This window comes from Nelumbo nucifera, chromosome 5, assembly GCF_055504915.1.
Source record: "Nelumbo nucifera cultivar China Antique chromosome 5, China Antique-T2T, whole genome shotgun sequence".
Taxonomy (NCBI): Eukaryota; Viridiplantae; Streptophyta; class Magnoliopsida; order Proteales; family Nelumbonaceae; genus Nelumbo; species Nelumbo nucifera.
This window is the reverse complement of record NC_142653.1, coordinates 57,648,506-57,675,236: the sequence shown is the minus strand read 5'-3', so window position 1 is coordinate 57,675,236 and position 26,731 is coordinate 57,648,506. Positions and strand designations below refer to the sequence as shown.

The following is a 26,731-nucleotide window of genomic DNA, read 5'->3' as shown; positions in this document are numbered from 1 at the left end:
TTTGACTTTTTTTCTGGTAATAATTAAAATAGAAAATTTTATTAATAAAAAAGGAAGGTACAACTTAAAGGTGATGAGAGGTCACCAATAAAGATTAAAAAAAGAAAGCAGTTCAAAAGATAAGTACAAGAAAAGGAGAAAAAACAAAAAGTAGTAACACAAAAGATTTAGACCAACTCAAGAAGATTCCAGAAACCAGCACCAAGATCTTCTTTTATATCCCCATCAAACTCTAAAAGAATGAAAACCCAGTCCATGATCCTCTTCCCACAGATAAGAGTAATTTGGTCTCTTGAATGGGACTTGTTTTCGAAGATTCTCCTATTTTTTTCTTTCCAAACTTCCCATTACACAGCAAAAGAGATGCAGTTCCAAGCAATCTTTGCCTTGATGTTTCCTCTAATAGCTGGCCACCAAGCGAAGATTTTTTCTGTCAAACTAGGTTCCACCCAACCAGCCTTAAAGAGACCAAAGAAGAAACCCCAAATGAATCTAATAGGGGTAGCCAATAAACAAGTGAAGGACATCTCTGAATTCCCACATAAATAGCATCTACTAGCCAAGTGAAAAACCTTTATTCTGAATATGGTTTAAGGTCAGAGTGCTGTTCAATGCTACTAACCAAGCAAAAGCTTCCACCCTAGGAGGAACAGGGTCACCAAATCCCCCTTACCTCAGATCTTTTTCCTTCATTCCTTGACAAAACCTTGTAGAAGGATTTGACAAAAAAAAAATATACGATTTCTGGATTTTTTTCCACCATATTTAACCTTTCCTTTCCCCTTGCACTTCAGTTGATTGTAGCTTTTAGAGTAACTGCAAACATTCCCATTTTCCCAATCAATAAGAGATCTTCTGAATTTTGGGCACCAAGTTGCTCTGCCTCCATTAATATCAAAATTCTCCGCAACAGAGCTATTCCTCTTACCAAATTTGTACAAATGTGGGCAAAGATCACATAGCTTTCCAATTCCAACCTAGTCATCATCCCAAAAGATGATTGGAAATACATAACACTCACTCTATTGAGAATGTTTAGACAATGGTGTTTTTAGTCTTTTCCCCATCTCTTGTATTCTCTCTGTATTTGGGAGCCCAAGTAGGGTGTATAATTTTCTTGTTTCAAAATATAAAGTGATTTTGATGGTGTGAACAGTAACAGACACACACCTCTCAACACATTCTTCTTCTTCTTCTCCTCTCTTCTCTTCTCTTTTCTTTCTTCTCAATACATACCTTTCCTGCTGATCCTCTCCCACGAGATGAACTGTTGATGTCAGACTGCCGCCAGATAGACCTGTTCATTTTTCCGGGCTTCGGGCCCAGCTTTACATTGTCTCAGGCTCGAGCTTCGGGCCAGGCCCATTAGAATTTTGACAAAAGTCAAGCCCGAATCCGGTCCATGAACAGGTCTACCGCCAGATGACGCCAGCAGTCTGTACAGGTGTTGGCGACAGTCAATGAATCCTACATGGTTTGATTCGCCCTGATTTTAGAGGATTTTTGGTATGACTCTTGTCCCTATTCAAAGCTTCTATGATTTTAGTGGTTTTTTCAAGGAGAAAATCGTAGAAATTCCATATATGATGTTGAGCCTTATACACCATGTTTAATAAGTTCTGCTGCCAAACCTAGACTATTCAGGTCGTTTTACACTTTAGGAATGACGGGAAAGTGGTCCTGTAATTTTCTAAGCATTGTGGTCGTTTTAAACCTTGTTAATGCCAACCTTTTTATCATTAGTAAGAGAGCTGTCATTGCCAATATGTGGCATAGTTAAATCATACATCATACCTTTCTTAATTTCATTAGGAGATGATACATTGTATAAATTTTGAGAAAGCAATAGAAATTTCTTTTAAAACAAAAGCAATAGGAAACAAGTTGTTGCCCACCAAATTAAAACACCCTGTGTTAACTGTTAAAGTCATCCCAGAATTGAGCCTGTTATCTAAATTATATGTAAATTATACAAGAAAGGTTCATACTCATACCAAACAAGCGAAACAAGAAAAATTCAATAAAAGATGGCTCAACTGAATACCATTATGATAATTAACAAGTTACCCAAAGTTAGTGACACAAACTGAGCGAATTCCAGCATCCGCTGCTGCTCGGCATGCAACAGGAACAACATCCGAAACCTTTTTTCATAAAAGTACAAATAGGTATCACATTATGAAAATAAAAGAATATCTACTGGTGAGAAGATAATATCAAGAGAAAGTATCCCAGAAATACTGTATTTTCCATGCCATGGGAAGTAGTATTATATGTATTCATGTTCTCTTCTTATTAAGTAGAAGATAAGTTGAGATACATTAACATATTGTTTACTTTTGCCTTTTGGCTTGGCTTTCTATGCCTGCATGTCTTCCCTTTCTGATTTCAAGTGAATTTTACCATTGTCGATAAAAAAAAACAAAGATAAAAAGAAAACATAATAAGAAAGACAAAATTACCACTATGTCAGCTTTGATGGAGTTCAGCCACTCTACTTCTTCTTCCAAAATGGATGCTCGCGGGGCTATTGCGGTTTGGAAATACTGGATTAACATAAAGGAAGCAAAAGAACAAGCAAAATATATAAGAAAACTAAGATCTAAGAAATGACAAATATAACTAAAAAACAATGAGACCTAAGAACTTGGAAAGATCATTGAAAAGTAGAGAATGTGGTGTGTTGAGTAGGGGTCTTAGTTTGTAGCCTGGCCCACAAATTTCTGAGATTGTGACTATGTTTTATGTCCATGTGTGGCTGATAATATACATACAATATTGTACGTGTGAGTGCATATGTAACTTATATATTATATTGTATATAACTTATGTATTGTTTGTGTTGTTAATGGAAATTGTTTTTAGTATAATTTCTCACATAACATAATTCACCCAATTAGACTAATAACTGGATTTTTTGTTATATGGGTAAGCCCCATTCAGGAAACCACATAGATGTTCCCTTAATTACATCTCTGCTAAGGGCAGAGAAAACCTTTTGATTCTGATTTAAAAGTACAAATGAATAGACTAAACTAAGTATCGTTTTTCTACAGAATTTTAAATTCTGGTATATACTCCCTCTTTGTTTGAGAGAAAACCAATAAATAAATAAACAAACTTTTTATACATGACAAGTAAATAGATATCATAGATAGTCATATTGTTAGAATGTTAGAGTGATGTTCGGCTGATAAGAGTTCTTATTAGCCCATTCTTATGTTTAACTTATCTTGTAACTGGGCCTGTGTTAATGGGCCTAATCATGTTTAATGTTTTAAGTCTTCTGGGTGTTCCATCACTAATCAGGGGCATCCCAGTAATTTCTTGTACCTTGTACTACATTCATATATAAATAAAAGGCTGGTCGACTGGCTAGTACAGTTCGACATTCTCTGCATTTCAGAAGTTCTCTCCTCTTCCTTGCTACTTCGAGTACAGCTCCTCAGATTACATGGTATCAGAGCATTAGCTCCTTCCTGGTTTCAGCCGGTGCACTCTCTTCTCTTGCTGTCTTTTCATCTTCTCTCTTCCTTTTCTGGGTTGCTGCAGTAAAGACCTAGGAGTGTAAGAGAGCAAAGCAAGTTCGAACCTAGGGTTTCTCTTGGTTGTAGGACTCAAGGGAAGTAAGACCCAGAAGTAGATGTCCTACTAGGTTATTTCCAGCAAAGTAGTAGCTATTTGGCTACTAAGAGAGGTCTGTATAGGACAGGCCTAGTTGAGGATTGATTTCAGCAGTCCTAGCACTAGCCGAAAGGGGGAGAGCTTCCTCTACAGTTGCAGCTTCGGTGCTCCAGCAAGACTTGCGCAGAACAGTGGTAAAGACATAGCCTCTTCTACAGTTGCAGCTTCGGTCCATCAGCAAGACTTTTACAGAACTGTGGCGACTTCAGTTACAGATTTTTTCCAGGTCGGTTACCAGCCTTTTTTCAGCACTGCACAGTTGCAGCCTTGAACCTTTTACCAGCACTGTGAACTGGTTTAGTTACAGACCTTTACTTCAGCACTGCACAGTTGCAGCCTTGAACCTTTTACCAGCACTGTGAACTAGTTCAGTTACAGACCTTTACTTGCTACTGTACCCGAACTGGTTCAGTCCAAGTAAAGTCTATCTAGTGTGCTACCAGCACTATAAACACTTCTACCAGCACTGTGACCACTTCGGCCAGCCCTAAACAGAACCACCTACAGCACTGTGAACAACTCTTGGACTGAAATCAGGATGTCCTCACTATCCGGTGAAGTTTCCTCTAGAGATAACAGACCTGTTGCAAGGTCCTCAAACCTGGAAAACCCTAATCTGCACAGCTTGCAGATTACAAGTGTGTTGCTGGATGAGTATAACTTCAGAGAGTGGTCCGTCTCAGCAAGGCTGTTCATTACCTCTCGTGACCTCACAGGCTATTTGGATGGAGACAAAGAAAGAACCAGAAGTTGGCAGTCCTGAATACACCGTATGGCGCAAGGAAAATGCCACAGTCATGTCTTGGTTGCTGGCCTCCAAGACTCCTCGGGTGGCCAGAACTGTTCATCATTTCCCTACAGCCACTAAAATTTGGGAGAAAGTATCTAAGACATACGGCCAGAAAAAGAACAATGCTAGAATCTACGGGCTGAACCAAGACATTGCAGCCCTAAGGCAAGGAGACATGTCCGTGGCAACATACTTTGCAACACTGGAAGGCCTCTGGGAAGAGCTTGACCACCACTTGATTTTGGATTGGGAAAATGCCAGGGATAAGGAGAGGTATGACAAGCAAATTGAGGAGGGCAGAGCCTTCAAGTTTCTGGCAGGCCTAGACCCTGTATATGAAGGTATAAGGTCACAGATTCTAAGGAGAGATGAATTACCTGAGCTTCACCATGTCTACTACCTGGTGAGGAATGAAGAAGTAAGGAGAAAGGAGATGCAAGTTGGCTCCCAGACACAGTCAACAGAACTATCTAGAGAACATTCAGCCTTAGTCTCCACTAAGGGAAACAGATTTTTAGACAAGAAGTCCCTCAAGTGTACCCATTGTGGTGGTGAGAAACACATAAAGGAGAAATGTTGGGTCTTGTATCCTCATCTGAAGCCAGCTACTCTGAGAAAGGACAAAAGGCAACATTAGGGCCACACAACAAGTGGGAATCTTGCCACCAACAACAGCAGTGACAACTCACAGAGTACTCAGACAGTGTCCTCTTCCACCACAAAGCAAGCTACCGACCCTTCTGGACCAAGTACTTTGGGCTTCACAGCTAGTGAGGTAGAGGTTCTCAGCCGGGCATTCGCCCGTCTGAAGAACAATTCTTTAGCTTCCACCTCTCTTGCCAAATCAGGTACAGCCTCTGCATTTAGTGCAACTAGTTCCATTAATTATAACTCTTGGGTGATTGATTCCGGATCCACTGACCATATGACACATATGTCCTCTTTATTCTCCTCATATCATTTGTTGTCTGGCCAGGATAAGATGAGAGTAGCTGATGGCTCCCTCTCCACCATCTCTGGAAAGGGGGTGGTTGACCTAAGCAAGGATCTCTCTCTTAAATCAATCTTACATGTTCCTAGTCTTACATCAAATTTGTTGTCTGTTTCAAAGCTTACAAAAAATTTGAACTGCAGTATAACCTTTTTTCCTTCTCATTGTGTCTTTCAGGACAGATTGACGAGGAGAACGATTGGGAGTGGTCATGAGTATGGGGGCCTCTACTATTTTGATGCAGATATCAGCTCAGCCCTGCAAACTTCTACTACTACTAGTCCGGAAAGTGTGGAGTCAATAGCTAGGCTGCACTTGTGGCATGCTAGGCTAGGTCATTTGTCTTTTTCTTCTTTAGCAATGTTGTTTCCCGATTTATGTAAGGGCATTCCGAGTCAGAGTTTAATTTGTGATGTGTGTCAAATGTCAAAACAATGCAGATCAATGTATCCAATTTCTAGTAATGAAATTCAAGCCCCTTTTGATTTGGTCCATTCTGATGTTTGGGGTCCTTCACCCATTGTTTCCATTGATGGCTTCCGTTACTTTATCAGTTTTATTGACCATTATTCTCAATGCACTTGGATTTATCTGTTAAAAGGACGTGATGAAGTTCCACGGATAACTATGATGTTTTGCAAAATGGTTGAAACACAATTTGATAAGAAGATTAAGCAATTCCGTTCAGACAATGCAGTTGAATACTTTGAAAGATCCCTGAACTCATTCATAGAAGATGAAGGCATGTTACATCAATCATCATGTGCTTACACCCCTCAGCAAAATGGGGTTGCTGAGCGCAAGAACAGGCACCTAATGGAGACAGCTCGAGCCCTACTTTTCCAGCACAATGTGCCCAAGCAATATTGGTCTCAAGCTGTACTCACTGCATCATACCTGATAAATCGGATGCCATCTAAGGTACTGGGTATGAAGACTCCTTTCTCTGTTTTGTGTCCCACTCTTCCAAAATTTCCTCTTCCCCCACGGGTTTTTGGCTGTACATGCTTCATACATGTAAAGGATCCAAAGAAAACCAAGCTGGATCCTAAGGCTACAAAGGGAATTTTTTTGGGGTACTCTCCTACACAAAAGGGGTATAAGTGTTATGATCCTGTCTCCCAGAAAAAGTATGTCACCAGAGATGTAGTCTTTTTTGAGTCTCAACCCTATTTCCAGTCTTCTCAGAATCCTCTTCAGGGGGAGACTAATGGGTTGGAAGAGGATTCTCATTCTCCCTTCTTTTTTGTTCCCCTTTCATCACCTTCCACTATTCCTAGTTGTAACATTCCAGGTCAACCTAGTGAGACTCCCATTGTGCCAGTTACTTCTCCAGATTCAGCTAATGCTTCTGAAGGTTCCAATAGGCAAGAGAAAGAGATACTTACATACAGTAGAAGGAAGAAGGGCCATCAACCTCATGATTGCAACCAATTGGACTCAGATCAATCTGTCTCTGCAATCCAAGGTAATTCTGACTCACTCAACTCAGATTGGATCTTCCTATTGCTCTCCGTGAGCCTGTTCGTTCTTGTACCACTCGACATCCCATAGCTGATTATGTTTCTTACTCACATTTATCCCCTGCCTATCATTCCTTTGTGTCTGCTCTTTCCTCTGTATGTGTCCCAGGTATTCAGAGGCAGCATCTGATCCAAGGTGGAAAGAAGCCATGAATGAAGAGATGAAAGCCCTAATGAAAGCAAGAACGTGGGAATTGGTGGACCTGCCAGAGGAGAAAGGCACTGTTGGGTGCAAGTGGGAATTGGTGGACCTCCCCGAACCCGCCCCGTTGCCATCCCTATTCATGAGCCCTATTGATGTCATATCATCACCAAATGACATCAATAGTCCATATGGTTAGTGATAGCTGAATTTGGTTTTGGTATGGTTCAATGCACCCTTCTTTTAGAATTTTGGTATGCAAAATGTAGGCATTTGAAGGTGTTTAGGTATTTTTTTGTATTTTTCATACTAAAATTATAGAAAAAATCGGGCATGGGTTCTCCTTGTTTAGTGATTACAGACATTCTAATCTTTGAGACCTATGCCATTTAGGTCAATTCTAATTTCTTTGAAGACGGGGAGTGGTCTCATGTTTTTCTAAGCCCTAGAAAATTTTTATGGGATTTTTTCTTCCCTTCTATTTTGTCGCCAGTTCTTGCTTTTGGCCCTACTTACTGCTAAACCGCAACTATACCCAATTGTTGGGGTTTGTTTTTCGTCTGATTGTTTTTGGGGTGCCCTAAGAAGTGGTAAGGAAGTATTCTTGGAGTAGGGTTACTAGGGTTTATCTTTCTTAGAAGTTGTGAACTATGAAGACTCCCAAAGATACTCAGATTACTTTTAATGTTCTTCCTAGAAATGGCCGTTGAAATACTTAGGTTTACCCCTAGGAGATAACCCTAGATCTTCTTGTTTTTGTTCTTTGGTGGTGGAAATAATCGAGAAATGCTTGGTGGGGCAGAAAAGGAACTATATTTCATTGGGGGTCGGGGTGGGATAATAACTCTAATCAAGTTTACCCTAGCAAATCTTCCAGTGTACTACATGTCAATGTTCAGGATGCCACAAGGGATAGGGAGAGGTGTTGAAAGCTAAACCCAAAGCTGCAACAAATTTGTGTCTCTTACATACTCTTGACTATATCCTTGGGCAACTAAACGAGCCTTGATTGGATCAACAGATCCATCAGATTTCAGCCTAATGTTGTAAACCCAATGGCTCCCAACAATGGAGGCATCTGGAGGAGCAGGCATAAGGTCCCAAGTGTCATTCTCATGTAAAGCATGAATCTCTGCATCCATGGCTTCCTTCCACTTATAGGAGCAATGGTGAGGATGATGATCTGAACCAAGAGGAAGGGGAGTTGCAGGCGTAGGGACTAGAGCACGTAACAACTTGTGAGAGAAGACAAGAAGGTCCTTCTCAATAGGAGGTGGAGCACAATATTTTAAAAGGCGTGGGAGGCGTACACCTGGAGGCGCACCTCTAGGTGAGGCTCCCCCAAAATGCCTTGACGCATATGCCAAAGGCATTGACACCTCTGAGGCATACGCCTCATATGATTTTTTCATGAGGCATGCTAGAGGCATACACCTCATGCGCCTCTTGCACACCCCATGTAAAAAGATAGAAAAAACAAAGAAAAAAGAAAGAAAGGGAAGGAAAGGAAAGAAAGGAAAGAAAGGGGAAGGGAAGGGAAAGAAAAAGAAATAAAATAAAAGGAAAAGGAAGGAAAGAAAAGATAAGGGGAAAGAAATTGGGCTGGGGACTAAGCCCCCGAACACCTTTGGCTGGGGGGCTTCGCCCCCCCCCCCCCCCCCCCCCCTTTACCTAGTGATATGCATCTTTATTCTTCTTAATATAAAAGATTTTTATTAAAAATAAAGAAAATTTTGATCCTTCATCCTCTTCTCCCTCCTCCTTCCTCCTCATCCCCCCCTTTCAACTAATGTTATGCATCTTTATTCTTCTTAATATAAAAGATTTTTATTAAAAATAAAGAAAAAATGAGATCCCTCCTTCCTCCCCCTAACCTCCCTCCTCTTAAGGAGGCTTACGCCTCCTTGTGTTCGGGTGGTTTACGCCTCTTGCGTTCTGAACTACGCCTCACACCTCTAGGTAGTGGAACGCCTCGTTTCACGCCTCCACATTTTAAAACATTGAGAAGAACTAGGGGCAAACCAAAAAGGACATGGTCAACACCATTTTCAAGGGAAAATTCTCCTCTCTTGAGTAACAATTATTTCAGTGGGCTACAGTCAAGCACCAGTATTCTAGATTCTTTATGGAAGACTGACTTTCTATCATTTTTTTTCTTTTTTTCTTTTTTGTCTTTTTGATTCATGTTGTACATGCTATAGTAATACACGTATAGTTTTTTGTAAATCCTTTTTCAAGAGTATCCCACCCTCACTATAGTAATAATATATTTTTGTCATTTATCAAAAAACGGACATGGACTGGAGTAGGGAGAAATAATTTAAGGGCCCAGGATCCAGGCTTGGTGCAGGTCAGTCTAGAACTAGGCCCAGGCTATGCCCCTTACAATAGGTACTAAGGCCAGCCGGTGGTCACCCCTAGTCTTAATAAGAAAAATATACTAAAACCAAAGACAGCCATAAATTTTTACAGTACTCACATGGGGGTGATAGTCAGATTTTCAGTCACCATTATGATAACAATCCACCAAAAAAAGGCCATTACCCAATGTTGGCCCCAGCTATCTAGAGTTTTGGGAGGGGTAGACTGGATACAGTCCTAAGCTTAGATTTTTTTTTTCATTTTTGTGCACAATGTGGCTCCTCTTAGATGATAACAATGAAGTACACAGAAATTTCAAGTACCTTCTCCAAAGAAGCATGGCAATCAACAGTCAAAGCATCTACTTGAACTGCTCCACAGTCCAACAAAACCTGTTATTCCATAATGGATTTATTACAGCAGACCAAAATCTAACCAGATAGAAGATACATCATAAACCATGCAATGCTATTTATATGGTGCAAAACTTGTCTTGTTTTCTATTTAATTATTTATTTAAGATAAACAGATGGTTACATTCTTACATCATTTTAATAAAATTCTAAATTATTCATCAAAAAACGATGTAAGAATGTAACCATATGTTTATCTTGAATATAGGAAGGATGACATTTTCTCCCTTTTATAGTATATGTTCTTCAGTTACTTTCAGCTGACCTTGCGAAAGAAAAGCCTCGGAGACTGTATCTCTGTAGTGAAAACAAATTGTGAAGCACCAGTAACTATGTGAACATCATGCCCATATAAAATGAGGTGTCGAACAACCTAGACAGTCACCAGGTAAAATAAAATGTCAGTTATTGCCTTCTCCTTCAACATTCAAAAATAGAGGGGGCCATGCAGCTGCATGCAACTCAAAATAATCAGATAGGAGGAGAGGGAGGGATAGTTTCAAAAACAGGGAAATCAAGAAAATGTGAAACACCTATGGGAATTCCAATGCAAGTTTTTAATCAGATTAAATATGTTTAGTGATCTAATTTCAGGGCAAAAGAAAGCACAATCATCATTTGTGTAAAGGTCAAAAGAACATTAAAGAAACAAAAAGTCATCACTGTTTTAACACCATAATCATCGGAGAAAAAATTTAATCATGTCATTGACGTAAAGCTACAATAGTTTAGACTTTCAAAGAAAAGGAAAAAAGACAAATTAATGATTCAAAAAAGAGAGAAAGATAATAGAAGTCAAATCTTCAACCTCAACAACACGAGTGGCATGCCCAAAACCATGACCACTGACGTAATATGCAAAGACGAGATGCTTTTTTGATGCAGAGATCTGATTACCATCATCAATTATCATTTTCTCTGATCAAAACAGACAAAAAAACCATAAAGAAGAAGACAACAAACAAGAAATCATATATGGAATTGAAACCCTAGTTCTTAATGAAATTCATGTCTACATACATCAAAATTAAGTGTGTGTGTGTGTGTATTGTTTTGGTGTAGTCAAATTAAAAAAAAAAAAAAGGCAGGGTTATCTACAATCAATCAGATCATCATCATCATCCAAGCCTTATCCAACTATATGGGGTTGGCTTGCATGAATCCTGTTTCGTCATTCCATTCTGTTTAATGCCATATCCATTGTTATCCACAACAAATCAGATGGTCTTAGAAAATGTGTCAAAGCCACCCTTATTTTTGCAAAGTACCCTATAGAGCCAAACTCTTAATACTTCATATCCTTCAAAATCTTCTATTAGCCTTTGTTGATCTAGAAACCCAAAAGGAACATGATGTTCAATCTGGATGCCAAGGACCTCACTGTAAAATATCATAGTCTCTACGGCTCCCTTGAACAACTCTATCCCTCATCTATCCTATCACCAATTGAGAATCATAAATTCCTAATTAATATTCATCCTTTAATAGCCCTCCTTTAAAAATAATATCAGTTTGGCTCTTGCTAAATTCCCTAAAGTGACTGATCTGGACTCAGGAGTGTGCTAGTTGGGTTGCAAATAAATGATGCTTGTGTCAATTCAAGGTGTTAATGTTATATCTTTAGCTAGGTTATGCACTTCTGTTTTCTTAGATTTGATCTTTAGTTAGTTACAACTGACAGATTACTGTATGTTCTATTTTTTGGCATAGTGAAATGGTGATGCTATCTGCATCAATGTACCCTTGTATTAATAATATTAAATCCATTCTCTTCTTTTTCTTGTGATCTGTAGTCTCTTCTTCTTCTTTACTTTTCTAGTTAGTGTATATCATTCTCTTCCTTGCAGGTTAATATGGTATCATATCAGTAAATAAGCAAGATTCAGATGCATTTTTTATTAGGTTCAGACATATTCAGACTATAACCAATAGAAAAAAAATAATGTTCTATAGAATTATTGTTAACAAAATTGTGTGAAGGAGTTCTTCAATTGGAAAGCTTTCTTGTGAACTATCTTCCATCGTTCATTGTTTTAAATTATGTCAACCAAGTACAGAGCGAGATTCTTTTTTGAGATTTCCTGGCTGTGTTTAGAGCTGTTTCAATTAGTTTCAAGTTTTTTCGTAATGTGAAATTTGAAGTCAAGATTCATGCAAAATATTGATTTTAACTAAAATATTTTAGATTCAGAAAAAGGGTCTAGATTATTACAATTTTCTGGGGGCTAAGAAGGAGCCATTTTCTGACCACAGTTTTGATTTAAGATGTCAAGCGCAGTTCTTGACTACTATGTCAGCACCATGTTGATAAATTGTAGGTTGAGCTTTACAAGTAATTGGACTACTTGACCACTTTTTCCACATGGTTTAGCAAAGGAAACTCAAATCTCACAGTTGAACTATGTCCAATATAGAAAGACTTGGAAAATAATTTGGAATTTATATCCTTGTGCTTGTGATCTTGTCCCCTAACCAATTGTGGGAAAATATAACTGTAGACTGTAGAGTGTAGATGCTGAAAGCTTTGAAAATCTGTGTCATATTAAAGGCAGATCTATACAGCACCCTTGATTTGAGGTTTGTATAAGGAGCCAAAAATAGAAGATACCATAATTTCCCACCTAAACCATAATTCACCTGTCGGAATATAAGAGGTCTGTCATTCTGCTGGATTTATGTGCATTTTCTTTAGGCTTTCGAGTGTTTAGATCTTCAAGGTATCATTCTAATTTAAAAGAAAAGGTGATTGTTTTACTAGCAGTAGCTACAACCCCAAAGCACAAAAGAATCTGTGCAACACCTAAAGGCCTCCACAATGAAGTAAAAAAACCGGTATTAAGCATTCTATTTAACTTAAGCATAAGCAGATCATACAAGATTTCTTGCAATCTTCCTGAAGTAACATATAAATATCCAATCTTCTCCCTTTCCATCACAAGAATTAGATCCACTCATTGTTCATTCAACAATGAACAATACATCAGAGAGAATGAACAATAAACCATTCTCAAATTAGATCAAACCATGGCCCATTCAACAAATGACAGCATTTTTAGTCAATGTTAAACCCAGCTTGATCATCTTCTAGTACCATGCAAAAATTTCCGAAAGACGGACTACTTGACCATCAAATTAGAAATTAGAGCATCTCAAATACCTTCCTACTACCATGTGAAAAACACAATGGCCACCTTCTTACAGAAATAAAAATAAAAATTGAAAGCGTTTAATGTCAACTGAAAAGAAATAACAAAGTTCTTATTAATCAAAATCAAAGAGAAAAAAAAAAGGAAAAGAAACTTTTTACTTTTTCTTGAGGTGGGGGTGGGGGTAACTCACCTTACTGGTTGGGATCAGCACACGAATTGGGTTTGGATGGTTCTTACCAGTCTTCTTCAGTATGGGGAAAATGAGTCAGAGTTGGAACTTGGAACAGTGTCAAACTAGAGCCTAGAAATCAGCAAAACACGTAAGAGTTGCAAACTTCAGGGAGAAAACAAGAAGTTGGGTTGAAACCGCTACTTCAAGAATTCCAAAATGACATGGGACTGGGACAGGCCTCGTTTTAGAATCGCCAGCAGCTTTAGAACTATAAATAACTGATTTCTTTCTCGTTTTAACTAGTTGATCAGATCTCAGCCATTATACGAAGTTCGATGATGACCAAAACTTAAAAAACAAACCCTTGTCTCATTATTAGAGATCGACGATGAAGAGGCAGTTAATGTGATCTCTACGTATCAGAGTTTCAGGAGATTACATTAACTCAATATACGTTTTTACTTTTTATCGTTACAGGTGATAAATTTTAGAATTATTATATTTAAAGATAAAATTTGAAAATTAATAAAAGCAATAATATGACTAAAAATAAATTTAAGGGAGAATGACGGTTCAGCCGAATTTTTAGGCCCAAAGTACATTGGGGTAGGTGTCAGGAGACCGATTATCATTGGGAGATATTCCCAATGCACGGCGGAGATGTGTTGTGGGACATTGTGGGGGGGCTGATTTGAACTCAGTTGGCGGTTATGCCAATAGAGTGGGGGTATTTGACATTTTGAATATTTATAGTTCTGTAGTGGGATTCAAAAATCTGCAATGGGCCTGTTCATACTTCTCCATAAATTTAAATGCTTGTAATAAAATTTCACATGCATTGTACGTGAAAATTTTAAATTACAATTACTATTATTAATTGACTATAACATCATTTCATTTATTGGTAAATTTTAAATTTGACATTTTATTTATTGGTAAATTTTAAATACTGTTCAGTAATTATAACTAAATAATGTATTTAATATTAATTAATAAATACTATTAATTAACTAAGTTCTGTATTTATTGAAAATGCTATTGATTAATAAATACTGTAATTTTTAATAAGTACTGTTAATTGTAAAATTACCGTATGTTGATTTTTGTTAATTATATAAATTATTACTGTTAATTATACAAAATAATTACTATTAATTTTCTGATAATTATCTATAATTATAATTAAATACTGTTAATTATTAAAAATACTGTAATTATTTAATTGTAATTTGAAAATAATTACTGTTAACTACAGACCTACCGTTGACTTTTGTACTTTTCTGATAATAACTTTTATTAATGACTGTTAATTATATTATTTTTTATTAATTGATTACTGTTACTGATTTTATATAACGTATGATTCACTGTTGGTGCGAACCGTCCGAAACACAGTTCAGGTTCGGATAAACTCAATATATACTATCGAAAACGGGTTGCGCAAAACCCGTTTTCGTCGTCTTCTTTGCCCGATCGTTAAAACGGGTTGTACGAGGATTCGATTATTTAGTTTCATTTTTTATTACCGAAAGGCATGCTTCCCTTTCAGTAAACCTTGTTTTAGCTCATCCTCTAATCTATAAAGGGTCGAGTATGAAAGATAAGATATAGACGTGAGAACGAATCTGAATCTTAGCATCCAAATTCATATGGAAACAGACTCATTAGGAATGTTTTTTAATATATATATATATATATATATATATATATATATATAGATCGATAGATAGATAGATGATATTAGATATGTATCCAATTTTTTCTCTATTTATTTTCTTTTGTGATTTTTTATATTTTTTATTTTTAAAAATTTTATTATTTGACAATGACATCATTTCATTTCTAGGTAGATTTTAAATTTGGCATTCCACTTTCATCATTAATAAAAATACTTCTTACATTTTATAATTATATATTCTTAGTATAATGAATATAAAAATATTAGAGATATGCCTAATTATATTATATATTTTATTAAATTTAATTTTTTATTATTTAATTATGTCATTATTTGTTAACCAATTTAACCCTAAATGATTGAATTATTTACTTGTCACTGGGAAGGAGAAAATGGTTTTGTTTTCAAATAACTTTTCAAAATATTTATTTTTATACTATTAAAATTAATGTTGTGGATTTAATTAATAAACTTTGATGATAAAAAATATATCTTAAATATACAATTTAAATTTTACATTCATTTTCCATAAAATAATGTTCTCAAGGTACTACATCTTATGGGATCCTCAAACCAATGAGAAAAATGAGACAATGAATGGGCACTAGTTAAAATTGTACAATGTACGATAATGATCTTCATATTTTTTTAGTTTACTATGCAAATTGTATGAATTTATATGATTATTAAAAAAATTCTTCCTTCAAATTTTGTCTCTTATAGTCACACATATATGAATTTATATGATGGATACAAAAATTCTTTCTTCAAATTCTAACTCCTAAAATCGCACTTAAATGAATTTATATGATAAATAAAAATTTCTTTCTTCAAATTTTGTCTCTTATAGATCACACTTGTATGAATTTATATGATGAATAACACCTTCTTATCTTATCTCTCGCAATTTCTTATTCCAACTAATTAATCACACGTTGTATGCATTTATTACTTCATATTTTGTCCCTTAGCATGATGAATCGCACTTGTTTCTTTCCCATTCTCGCATCTATGCAAATCCAGGGTGCATCGCACCAGTTGCGCTAACATCACAGCAACATATAATATTAACCAACTTCAAACAACACCGTAAGAAGTCTCCACTATGAAAACATTTTAGCACTATGCCAAGTTCTCCATTTCTGAACAAGGCACGAAATTTCACCTACAAGTCAGAATCATGACATGTACAACTATGAATGATGGTATTCTACACATAAACTTACTAACTATATCGCTTATAACTTCCACCGGATGGTGCATGCACCGTTGCACACAAAGGCCACCAGGGACCATGATGCATGCCTTCATGGCTTTAACAATTAAGTAAAACTTGTTGTACACCTCGCATGTCTTTAGCCATTGCACAAACACTATCCGTGAGAATTCTTCTATGGGATTAGAATCCAAGGTTATCCATCAGGCCAGCTAGGGAATTCAGTGTCACGCTCATCATATCAGCTGGCAACTTGATTCAACGAAGGTAGTTGTACTCAATCAATTTAGACACATATAGCCAGATAGAGGCATGGACACCTCATAATGCTCACACCTCCTCACTCCTTGTATCTGCACGGGATCCTCAATTTTGTCCTTGCTTGACATCTAGCAAGGACACTTCATCCATGTCGCCACCATTATCTACAATGCCCGAGGACACCACCATGACCAGCCTCACAATAACCTTACAAATCCCTTCCACAACATTCAAGGCAACTTCCTCTGTGACTGAGTCAGCCCCTTCTTCAACTGGGATGGCATCCGCAACCACCACTTACGTTAGCAAGGACCGTGTCGGACCCCATGAACTTGTTCCCCCACAACCTCTACTATTAGGAATGACAACGGGGCAGGTTTGGGGATGGGGAATTCCTGAATTTTTCCCACTTCAAGGCAATTACTTAAAAATTATCAATTTTATGAATAATTTATACATAGGATATATGAATTTATGGGTATTTAAGGAATTGAATTATAATACTATAGGGGTAATTCAAAAATAAAACTATGGGATCTTAGAAATTTTAGAATTTAAGAAAAATTTAGATATATTTTAAATATCAATATTAAACCTAAAAATATTTTATTAATTTACCTTCGGATTCGGGGAATTATATACAAAACCCATCTTTACCCCGTCCCTAATTCAGAGAAAAAATATTTTCCCTGTCTACGCCTCATCCCTATTTAGGATTGGAGAAAACCCGCCCCGTTCGTGGCGGGGCGGGGCAGGGCCCCAATTTTAAAGGGAAATTGCCATCCCTATCTACTACTTTCCGCGCTTCTTTTTCCCCATCGTAGCATTCTACTGTTGAAGTCGTGGCTGGATTGAGCCCTTAGCACTGGTGACGCCTCAGAAATTGCTTCATTCACGATAGATTGAAAATTTTGGAGCTCTACCCTCTTAGTTTTGCACACCTTTCATAGGTCTGCCACTAGATAGGACATAATGGCAGGTGCACCATATATTATGTGTAATGACGTGGCACAACCTGTAAAATGACAAGGTTTAACCACTACAAATTAGAAATACACAATCAGATGATAAACCATATTCACATACCTCTTCGAGACCAATCTATCCATCGAGCAAATGAGGGCCCACAAAATAACCCTGAACTTGCATAGACTCCCTGATTAGGGCTACTGCTACATTTTCACCACCACCATCCATTACATGCTCCAAGACTATTTCCTGCACATACATACAAGATTGAAGTAACAGTGATCAATATCACGTTCAAAAAGGCATTAGATATTGTCCTTAGCACGCCTCTCGTGTGGCGGGCCAGTGATATTGACTCTCCCCATACCTTATTGCCACATTAATATTGTCCTTAAGGTCAAACCAGTGTTAGATATACCCATCCATTAGCAACTTGTCGTTCACTTCATCAAACGCCTCCCAGAGTTCTACAGGAATGCATTCATTGTGTTGCAGGGCGAAAGGTGAGATAGCCCCTTTGATTGGAAGAAACAACAATGTGGCTACATCCTCCACAGAAATATGAAACTCCCCAAAAGCCCCAATAAATGAATGGGTGTGAAGGCATGAAACAATCGATAAGTTGTAGTAACCCTACCAAATGTAGGAGACAACAATACATTGGATTCTCTAATACTGAACCATAGGGTTTTTCTTGAAATTGAACTGATACTAGTGGTTGATCAGTTTCAGTTTTTGATCGGTTCGTATTTTCGAATTTTCAGTTTTTTTATATTTATAACATATATGATAAATAAATATATATAATATTATATTATAAATAATAAAGGACATATAATGTATTATAAATATGTATATTATATTATAAATGCTATAAATATAAATATATATATATATGTAATATATTTATATATAATATATAGATAATATGTGAGATATATTAAAAAGATAGAAAATATACATATAAATACATATATCGGTCAGTTTGATTGATTGCATTTTTTTGGTTTGGATCAATTTTTCTGTTTTTTGGTTTTTTCAGTTTTTTAGTTTTTTATGAGCACCCCAAGTACATATGCAGTCCAGTCTCTATATCTGTCGATATTAGACTCGTGACACTAGAAAGTCATCAAGGTCTTTTTTGGGAGACCATAAAAATAGAGTAACTCTTGAGCTTTAATCAAATCGAAGTATTTGCTTCCCCCATTATCACCGGAACCAAAGGCCAAAAACCCTCTCCCCCATCCTCTCCATTCGCCTCCTTGACTTGTGCCTAGTGATTCTCATTGGAAATGTGGTGAAACCTCGAAGGGGCTTACCTGTTAGGTACTCGACGAAGCATAACCACTTTTCCAACATAAGAGAGGCTTCTTTTTGTCATTTCCTTGTCTCCCTTTATAGCTTCAACTATTCATTTATAAAAGGAGGGGGCCTAAAGACCCCCACACGAGACGTATCCCAAGAGCATCGAGAGAGAGTTATTGCATGCCTTCCTCCCTCACTAAATGTCCTTGCACCCCTTTCACTAGAACTCTTTTTCCTCTCCTCACGCATCCTTGGTCATCTTCTGTTCTTCAGGGAGGCCTTACCACCCCACCTACACAAAGTTGAAAAATCTCTAAAGAAACCTTATATGAGAGGCCAAAACTCGAACCGAGAGAATTAAGAGTATTTGTGTTGTGAATTTATGTGAAAATTTGTGTGTAAAAACGAATTGCATTACACCCGTTCATACATTCTAGAGAGTCATCATGAAAAGAAACATGTCCATTTGAAGAGGCTCTTTATATAGTCATAAATTCAAATTTTGTGATTATTCACAATTAGTTAATAATTAATGAATGTTAACGTTTGAATGATGTCTTTTGATTATGCCTGATCAAATTATGACTATTAGATTTAACTTAAAACGTTAGTGATCATAATTCGGCCTCTCAAATTGTTAAACACACCCTTATGTGTGGTTCAAGTTAAGTGTGGTTTTTTAATCACAAACTGTAATTCACAATTTGGAAATCATGATTTTATTTTACACAATGATTTTTGTGCATCTCATCATGCTTTTTTGTGCAAATGATTTATGCACCCTTATGTGTGGTTCAAGTCAGGTGTGGTTTTTTGAATCGTGAATCATAAGCCAAGCCCTTGCATGTAGAGCCCAAGCAATTACCCTTAGGAGTCCTAGCAAGGCATTTCAATGCATTGCTATTTGTTTGCACTTGTCTTTTGCTTATTTTGTATTCATGTCTTGCATTTGTCCTTTTGTTTGCATTTTTATTCTTGTTTTATCTTTGCTTAAGCAAGTAGATAGGAATAGTTATAGGCCCACGCAAGTACAATTCTTCATTCACTTTTAAATAAAATCTACACAACCAAAATCCATGACTACAACCCAAGGCCAACCCAACCCAAGTATGGGCCTTACCTAATTGTTTAGAGTAATAAAACAATTAAGTCAGAAAGTGGTCCAATTTGAACAATCCAATCCCAGAAGAGCCAACAAATGGATCAACTCCAAACTCAAGTAGAGCAATCCCAAACTAAAAAAGAGCATTTCCAAAACTAGGTAAGCAAACACCTATCCAAGAACCAAGCCCAACCCAACTAAGGGAAAAACACTTAAGCCTAACATTCATGGGCCCCATCCTTTCTAGTTCAGCCCAACCATCGGCAAAACACTCAAGCCCAACTTTCATGGGCCCCATCCTTGCAAATTCAAACCAACTAGGGGCAAGGCACTTAAGCCCAACCACCATGGGTTCCACTCTTGTCAGATCAGCCTAACCACGGGCAAAACACTCAAGCACAACCTTCATGGGCACCATCCTTGCTAGTTTAACCCAACCACAGGAGCAAAATACTCAAGCCCAACCATCCTAGGCCTCATCTATGCTAGTTCAATCCAACTTAAGCCCAACCATCATGGGTCCACCCTTGTCAAATCAGCCCAACCACAAGCAAAACACTCAAGCACGACCTTCATGGGAACCATCCTTGCTAGTTCAACCTAACCAAGGGCAAAACACCCAAGCCTAACCATCCTGGGCATCATCTATGCTAGTCCAATCCAACTAAGGGCATTGCAATCACGCTCAACCATTGTAGACCTTAGTTATGTCAGTTCAACCAAATCAAGGGCAATAGATTCAAACTCAAATTTCATAGACCTTAATCATGCCAACTCAGCCCATCCAAGAGAAATACTATCAAGATCAATCTTCATGGGCCCCACTAATGCTAGTTCATCCCATTCAAGGCAATCTAAGATAGGCTCAATCATCATGGGCCACAGTTCTAATGCAACCCATCCAAAGGTATCCTTATCTGACCTAACCCTCACCAATGCCAATTCAATCAAACCAGGAACAGTTCAACCAAGTCTAGGTCCCTATGCAAGGGGAAACAATTACCCTACTAGTTTAGAATCAAACACCCTAGTCCTCTACTCCAACAGAACCACTGGCCTAAAATTTCATACAAGGGGTAACACTCTTGCCCGTGACCTCAATTGACCTAGGGCTAGACCAGTGATTAGCCCCCCTAGAACAAAGCCTTAGCAAGTTGTAAGGCAACAATTTTGACTTAGAAAACTTTGACTTAACTATAGGACAAAGGTTACATCCAAGCTTTGAAAGGTCTGACATGGACAAATACAATGGAACTAGGTTCCCAAGGGCCCACATTAGAGTGTATCAACAAATCTTAAGGTCCATGGGCTTAACTGATGAGCTTTCAGCCTAATCACTCTTAAAGATCCTAATTGGACCTACCGCGACTTGGTTAATGAACACCAACCCTAGCTTAGTGAAGAATTGGCCAAGTCTAGTTAATGCCTTTGTGAATTACTACTTGTATAACATAGACATCTTGTTATCAATGTGTAAACTAGAATTGGTTATTTAAGGACCAGGAGAATCATTTACATACCTCATATCTAGGTAGAGGGCTCAAGTAGCCCAAGTCCTTAAGTGGCCTATTGGAGAAACCAAATTTCAATGGTCTTAAAGAGTTTGAATAAGGAATATGCAAGCAAATTGACATTATCTAATCACCATACATTTCAAGCCCTAGTTTATGTAGGTTACCAACTGGGGAATGAGATTTAAACTCAAGTAGTAATCTATGATGCATCAATTGCAATTGATCAACATCAACAAACAATCTGTGAGAATAAGTTGATTCGATCTCTAAAAGACCAACATCAAATCATCTCTCAAGGCCAATCAAGAGACCAACAAGCCATATAAAGTCATCAAGTCAACACTATGCAACAAATGAACCAACCATTTGATTACACCAAGTACATCAGGCTCAACCAATATGTGGAAGTGGTATCAATAGGTAAGGAAGATAAGGCTCTTGATACAACCTAGCTCATAAGCTAATTCAAAGGCCAAAAAAGGAAACCCCCAATATGGCAATGCACATTATCATTGTAATGCAGGCATGTAGTAGAAAACTAAAAAAGAACAACCGTTTGATCCAACTAACTTCATCAAGCTCATAAAGCATATACACATCAATGAACTAGTTTAAAAAGAAGAGCATAATGTGCAAACCAACCAATTACACTTAGAAAAAGGTTCTATTTTTTTAAGTCAAATGATTTCCATAAATTAGGGGCAAGAAAATCCTAGTAAAAGTCTAGACCATGTGCAAAGTTCAGCCATGGAATTATTGCAGCTCACCTTTGAATTTCACGTAGAAGATTAGCATGGTAAGAATCAAGTTGATCAAGGCCAAATCAGGTTATCAGGCCCCCATCATTGAATCAAAAGACTAGCATGGCGCATCACAAGAAAAGCTAGAGCCTAAGTAAACTATTAGTATCCAATTTTTATTCGGTCTGCCGCCCAAACCCCTAATTTACCCTGAACACCCAATTAGACCTTTCTGATTTTTCCAAAAAACCAAGAAATCTAAATAGCCTAAATTTTAAACCAAGAGCCCTTAGATCAACCATTAAATTTGCCTGATACCAATATGATGGCCTTGATTAACCTTCATTTACACCTCAACCATTAAATCAAACACTACCATCAGACCTAGGACCTCCTAAAATACCTAACCATGAAATTTCAACTTAAAATTCCCTTGTTTACCCCACTATCAAACCAAGATTCCATTCTGAGCCCCTTGTTAGCCTAAACAACTACAACCCAGATCCCTTTGATCCTAACACCTCTGAACTAATCAAACCAACCATTGAACTCCAGAAATACCTAAATACCTACCCATAAATTTTCAATTTAAAACTCCCTTGTTTACCCATTCATCATACTAAGATTTCATTTCAAACCCTTTTGTTGACCCAAATTTCCATAATCTTGACCTCTTTGAACCAATCAAACATTACCATCAGAGCCATATTTATTTATTTATGTATGTATGTATGTATGTATGTATGTATGTATGTATGTATGTATGTATGTATGTATGTATGTATGTATGTATGTATGCATGTATATTAATATATTTATTTATAAATATGTTTATATTGTACTTTTATATTTTTATAAAAGTGCAATATTAATAATTTATTAATATAAATTATTGTGTTTATATTGCACTTTTATTACATTTATAAATATGTTTATATTGCACTTTTATATTTCATGTATATTAATATAAACTGTTGTGTTTTTTCTTTTAATAATTTATTACAATTTTCATAATTCAAATTGGATTGGATCATGTTCGGATTTGAATCACCATTTATGAGATCTGATCAGATCGGATCTTGATTTCTATTATCGGATCATATTCGGATATACCCTGATTCAAATTCGATTCGATTCATTTGCATCCCTAACTAGAACCATTGTGTGTTTGCTTTAAGTTGAACTAGCAATGCTACTCAAAATGCTAGAACTACAAACTATCACAATTCCATACAACACTTTATTTTATTCATAATATTTATTTATTGATATTTTTATGTTTTTTGATTTATATTAAGGCTCTGTTTGTTTTTTGGGAACATGTTTATATGATTTTTATTTCCTAGGTAAATAAGACAATGACCATTTTAACCATAAAAAGCCATTATTAAAAGATTTAATTGTGTTCCATCCAAGTGTTGGCAATTTCCCCCCAAATGAGAACTAGGGGTGCAAATGGATCAGATCATCCGATCCTAAGCGAGACATTTACTTATCTACCTAGGAGACAATATCACTTACCCGGGTAAGTGATATCTTGGAAAAATGAGTTTTCCATAGACCCCACATAAAATCTAAAAAAAGAATGTAGGTATCTCAATCAATAGGAATCAAAATCCCGATGACCGACTTTCCCTCTCTTATAATCTAGAAAACAAAGAAGCCTTACTACCGGTTCTTGGAACAATATAAAGGGATGAGAGATCCATCATATGGATGGCCGAACCCTGTAGGAAGGTTGGACGAAATTTCAAAAATTTTTCTCTCTCCCATGTGGGAATCACATTCCCTATTTTAGAAAACTGCATTTTTAAGGATCAATCTTGAAACAAACCAGACCAGATCTGAAACCAAAAGGGTAGGAGAGGGATATACCTATACGAAGTAACAATAACTTTCAACGAAGGTGTTCACGCCCAAGGAGAAAACCAAAGACTACTTCCGCCGAAGATAACACGGTGTGAGGTGAAGCAAAATCAGCAAGATGGTTCTTCAACAAGAACTGAATTCTTCAACAAAAATATGATGGAGGGCTGATGAGCATGACTTCATATTGCCTCTTCTAGCAAAAGGCAATATCAAGAACCATTCTTGATCACTCCTACTGGTGGAGATCGAGCTGAGTAGGGTGGCAAGAGCAGGAAAGAATAAGAGCAAAAGACAGGTGCAGTCAAACTGTATGTTGTCTTCTCTCTCAATTCAACAAACTATCAGATGTCTATGGAGGTTTGCCCTACTCTCAAATCTTATATTTGGATCTAGACTCTCTTTAAGAAATAAGGATAATCCATTATCTTATCTATAGATAAAGATCAGCCTTCCTAATCTAATTAGGAGTTTCCTGATCCAAATCTTTATTTGGATCTAGACTCTTTGAGTGGATAGGGATAATCCCTTATCCTATTAGCTGATCCAAATACTAGAACGCCCCTTATTTAATTAATCTTATTAAGCTAGTTCGAAAGGGCTTTAAGCCCATTAAGTCTATGTGATCACTTAACCTCTTAACATGTTGCTCAGTTGGCTATCCTTGTATGGTATGGGACTTAAACATTGATCTACACATCAGCCACATGGGTTTAGCCCAACCTTTGTTACAAGGCCTAGCCGAATTCACTGTGGGAGATAGTGAACCCCTAAGTCCATCACCATGGGTTCTTAACGGGCCCAACATTTACACTAAATGGTCCTTGGGTCCAGCCACTTATAAAAACCCAAGGTCTATGGGCAGATGCAAGGTTAGCCCATTAGGTATTACCCTCAATGGTCTTACACTTAACCTCTCAGCCCATAATGATCAAATACTGCCCAACAAGAGGGGACCTCTCCCTCGGCTGCAAGGTATAGTGCTGCACTCTCTACTCACATGGATCCCGAGTTATATAAAGATATACATACATATATATATATATATATGTATGTATATCTTTATATAAATATATTTTGCAAAACAAATTTCAACGGTTGAAATCAACTACTAGCAGTTTAGGTTAAAATCAGAGAAAGTGCATCCCCGATCATTCACTTTGTCCGATAAAGGGGCTGATCCTGTCACTATGATCATCCACTTAGATGAATTCTCGTACTGTCCCAACATACCTAGGTTTTGATCCCCTCTAAGGATCTCACTGATTGACACATTAAAGACAAACCAATCCGACACCTAGTGCAATATCATAATCGAGTCTAGGGGTTAGGTGTAACATTTCAGTTTTGCCCATCTATCTCCAAGGTCCAAGGCAATATTAGAATTTTGGTCCGATTCAGGGTTTCAAGAAAACCCACACTGCATGTACCTCAGGTCTCACCCTAGCATTTGAGACAAGCCACCCCAACCAACTTGGTGGCACATCAGTGTCAGCCTTGGTAGGATAAATCTCCCTAGATCTATCAAATGGCTGTGAAGATTCTAAACTAACGCGAGTCTCATTAAGTGTCCAGTTTAAGGGTATTACACAGAAACACACCACAAAGACATGAATCAATTATGTACTTTTATTCATTTACAATAAATGTCAAAATGTACATCAATCTGATCGGAGAAATAATTTAGTAGAATATTAATAATTTCTAATTATGGTAGAGGTGGGTTTTGTTAATCATTCCCCTCTACAGAGCGCCCAAGCCACCCCCAAGCCAATCAAACATGGTTGTACTAGTTTTACTCTATCAGCATTGATTGTTTGGAGTAGGGGCATCAATTGGACTAGACTTGGTCTAATACGATCCAGTGTAATGTGAATCCATTACAAATGGATTAGGTCCAATCCAATCCAATGAATATTTTGAACCATTTTGGACTGATCCAATTCAATGTATGGACTGTTTCCCCCCTCTCAAAATCTGAAAAACAAAGAGGCCTTATTACCGGTTCTTGGTACAATGCTTAGTTGAGTAGGATATTAATAATTGCTAATTATGGTAGAGGTGGGTTTTGTGAGTCATTCGCCTTTCCAGAGCCTCCAAGCCACCTCCGAGCCAGTCAAACATGGTTGTACTAGTTTTACTCTACCAACATTCATTGTTTGGAGTAGGGGTGTCAATTGGATTGGATTTGGTCCAATCCGATCCATTCCAGTGTGAATCCATTACAAATAGATCAGATCCAATCCAATCCAAAGAATATTTTGGACCGATCCTATTCAATGTCTGATTGTCTATACCATTTCCCCTCTCTCAAAATCTGAAAAACAAAGAGGCCTTGTCACCAGTTCTTGGGACAATGCTTAGTTGAGTAGAATATTAATAATTGCTAATTATGGTAGAGGTGGGCTTTGTGAATCATTCCCCTCTCCAGAGCCCCCAAGCCGGTCAAACATGGTTGTACTAGTTTTACTCTACCAACATTCATTGCTTGGAGTAGGGGTGTAAATTGGACTGGATTGGTCCAATCAGATCCAATCTAGTGTGAATCCATTACAAATGGACCGGGTCCTATTCAATCCAATGAATATTTTGAATCATTTTGGATTGGTCCAATTTAATGTTTAGACCATCCAATCTGTTAAAATTCATCTTAATTTAGACAGGTTTCAACCCAAATCCGGTCCATTGACATATATTCTTATCTTATAGCAACGGACCAGGTATTGGCTCAATCCAACCCAAAAATCCAATATTAATTCATTATGGACAGACCAGGTCCAATCCAATCCAATAAATAATTAAATACTTTGCACCATCAAGTCTGGATTGGTCCACTTCATTGTCTTGTTGGTCTG

At 37.2% G+C, this 26,731-nt stretch overlaps 1 protein-coding gene across 7 annotated transcripts in view; it reads right to left on the bottom strand.

Annotated features, from left to right (window-relative positions):
- Window positions 1–13,665, bottom strand: part of LOC104596833 (L-arabinokinase-like) — a 161,273-nt gene extending 147,608 nt beyond the window's left edge. For 2 of the 7 annotated variants that reach the window (XM_019197693.2, XM_010258149.3), the window contains exons 1-6: window positions 13,244–13,661; window positions 10,713–10,822; window positions 10,170–10,277; window positions 9,815–9,883; window positions 2,463–2,546; window positions 2,068–2,144 (exon numbers count right to left, since the gene is read on the bottom strand). In XM_019197693.2, coding sequence (XP_019053238.1) covers window positions 2,068–2,144; window positions 2,463–2,546; window positions 9,815–9,883; window positions 10,170–10,277; window positions 10,713–10,817 — 443 coding nt within the window. In that variant the 5' untranslated portion in view covers window positions 10,818–10,822; window positions 13,244–13,661. Of the gene's footprint in view, window positions 1–2,044; window positions 2,145–2,462; window positions 2,547–9,814; window positions 9,884–10,169; window positions 10,278–10,712; window positions 10,823–13,243 lie in introns of those variants that run through there. The other 5 variants (XR_002022626.2, XR_016076348.1, XM_088888061.1 and 2 more) reach the window with 5 other exon arrangements.
- Between the last annotated feature and the right edge of the window lie 13,066 nt (window positions 13,666–26,731).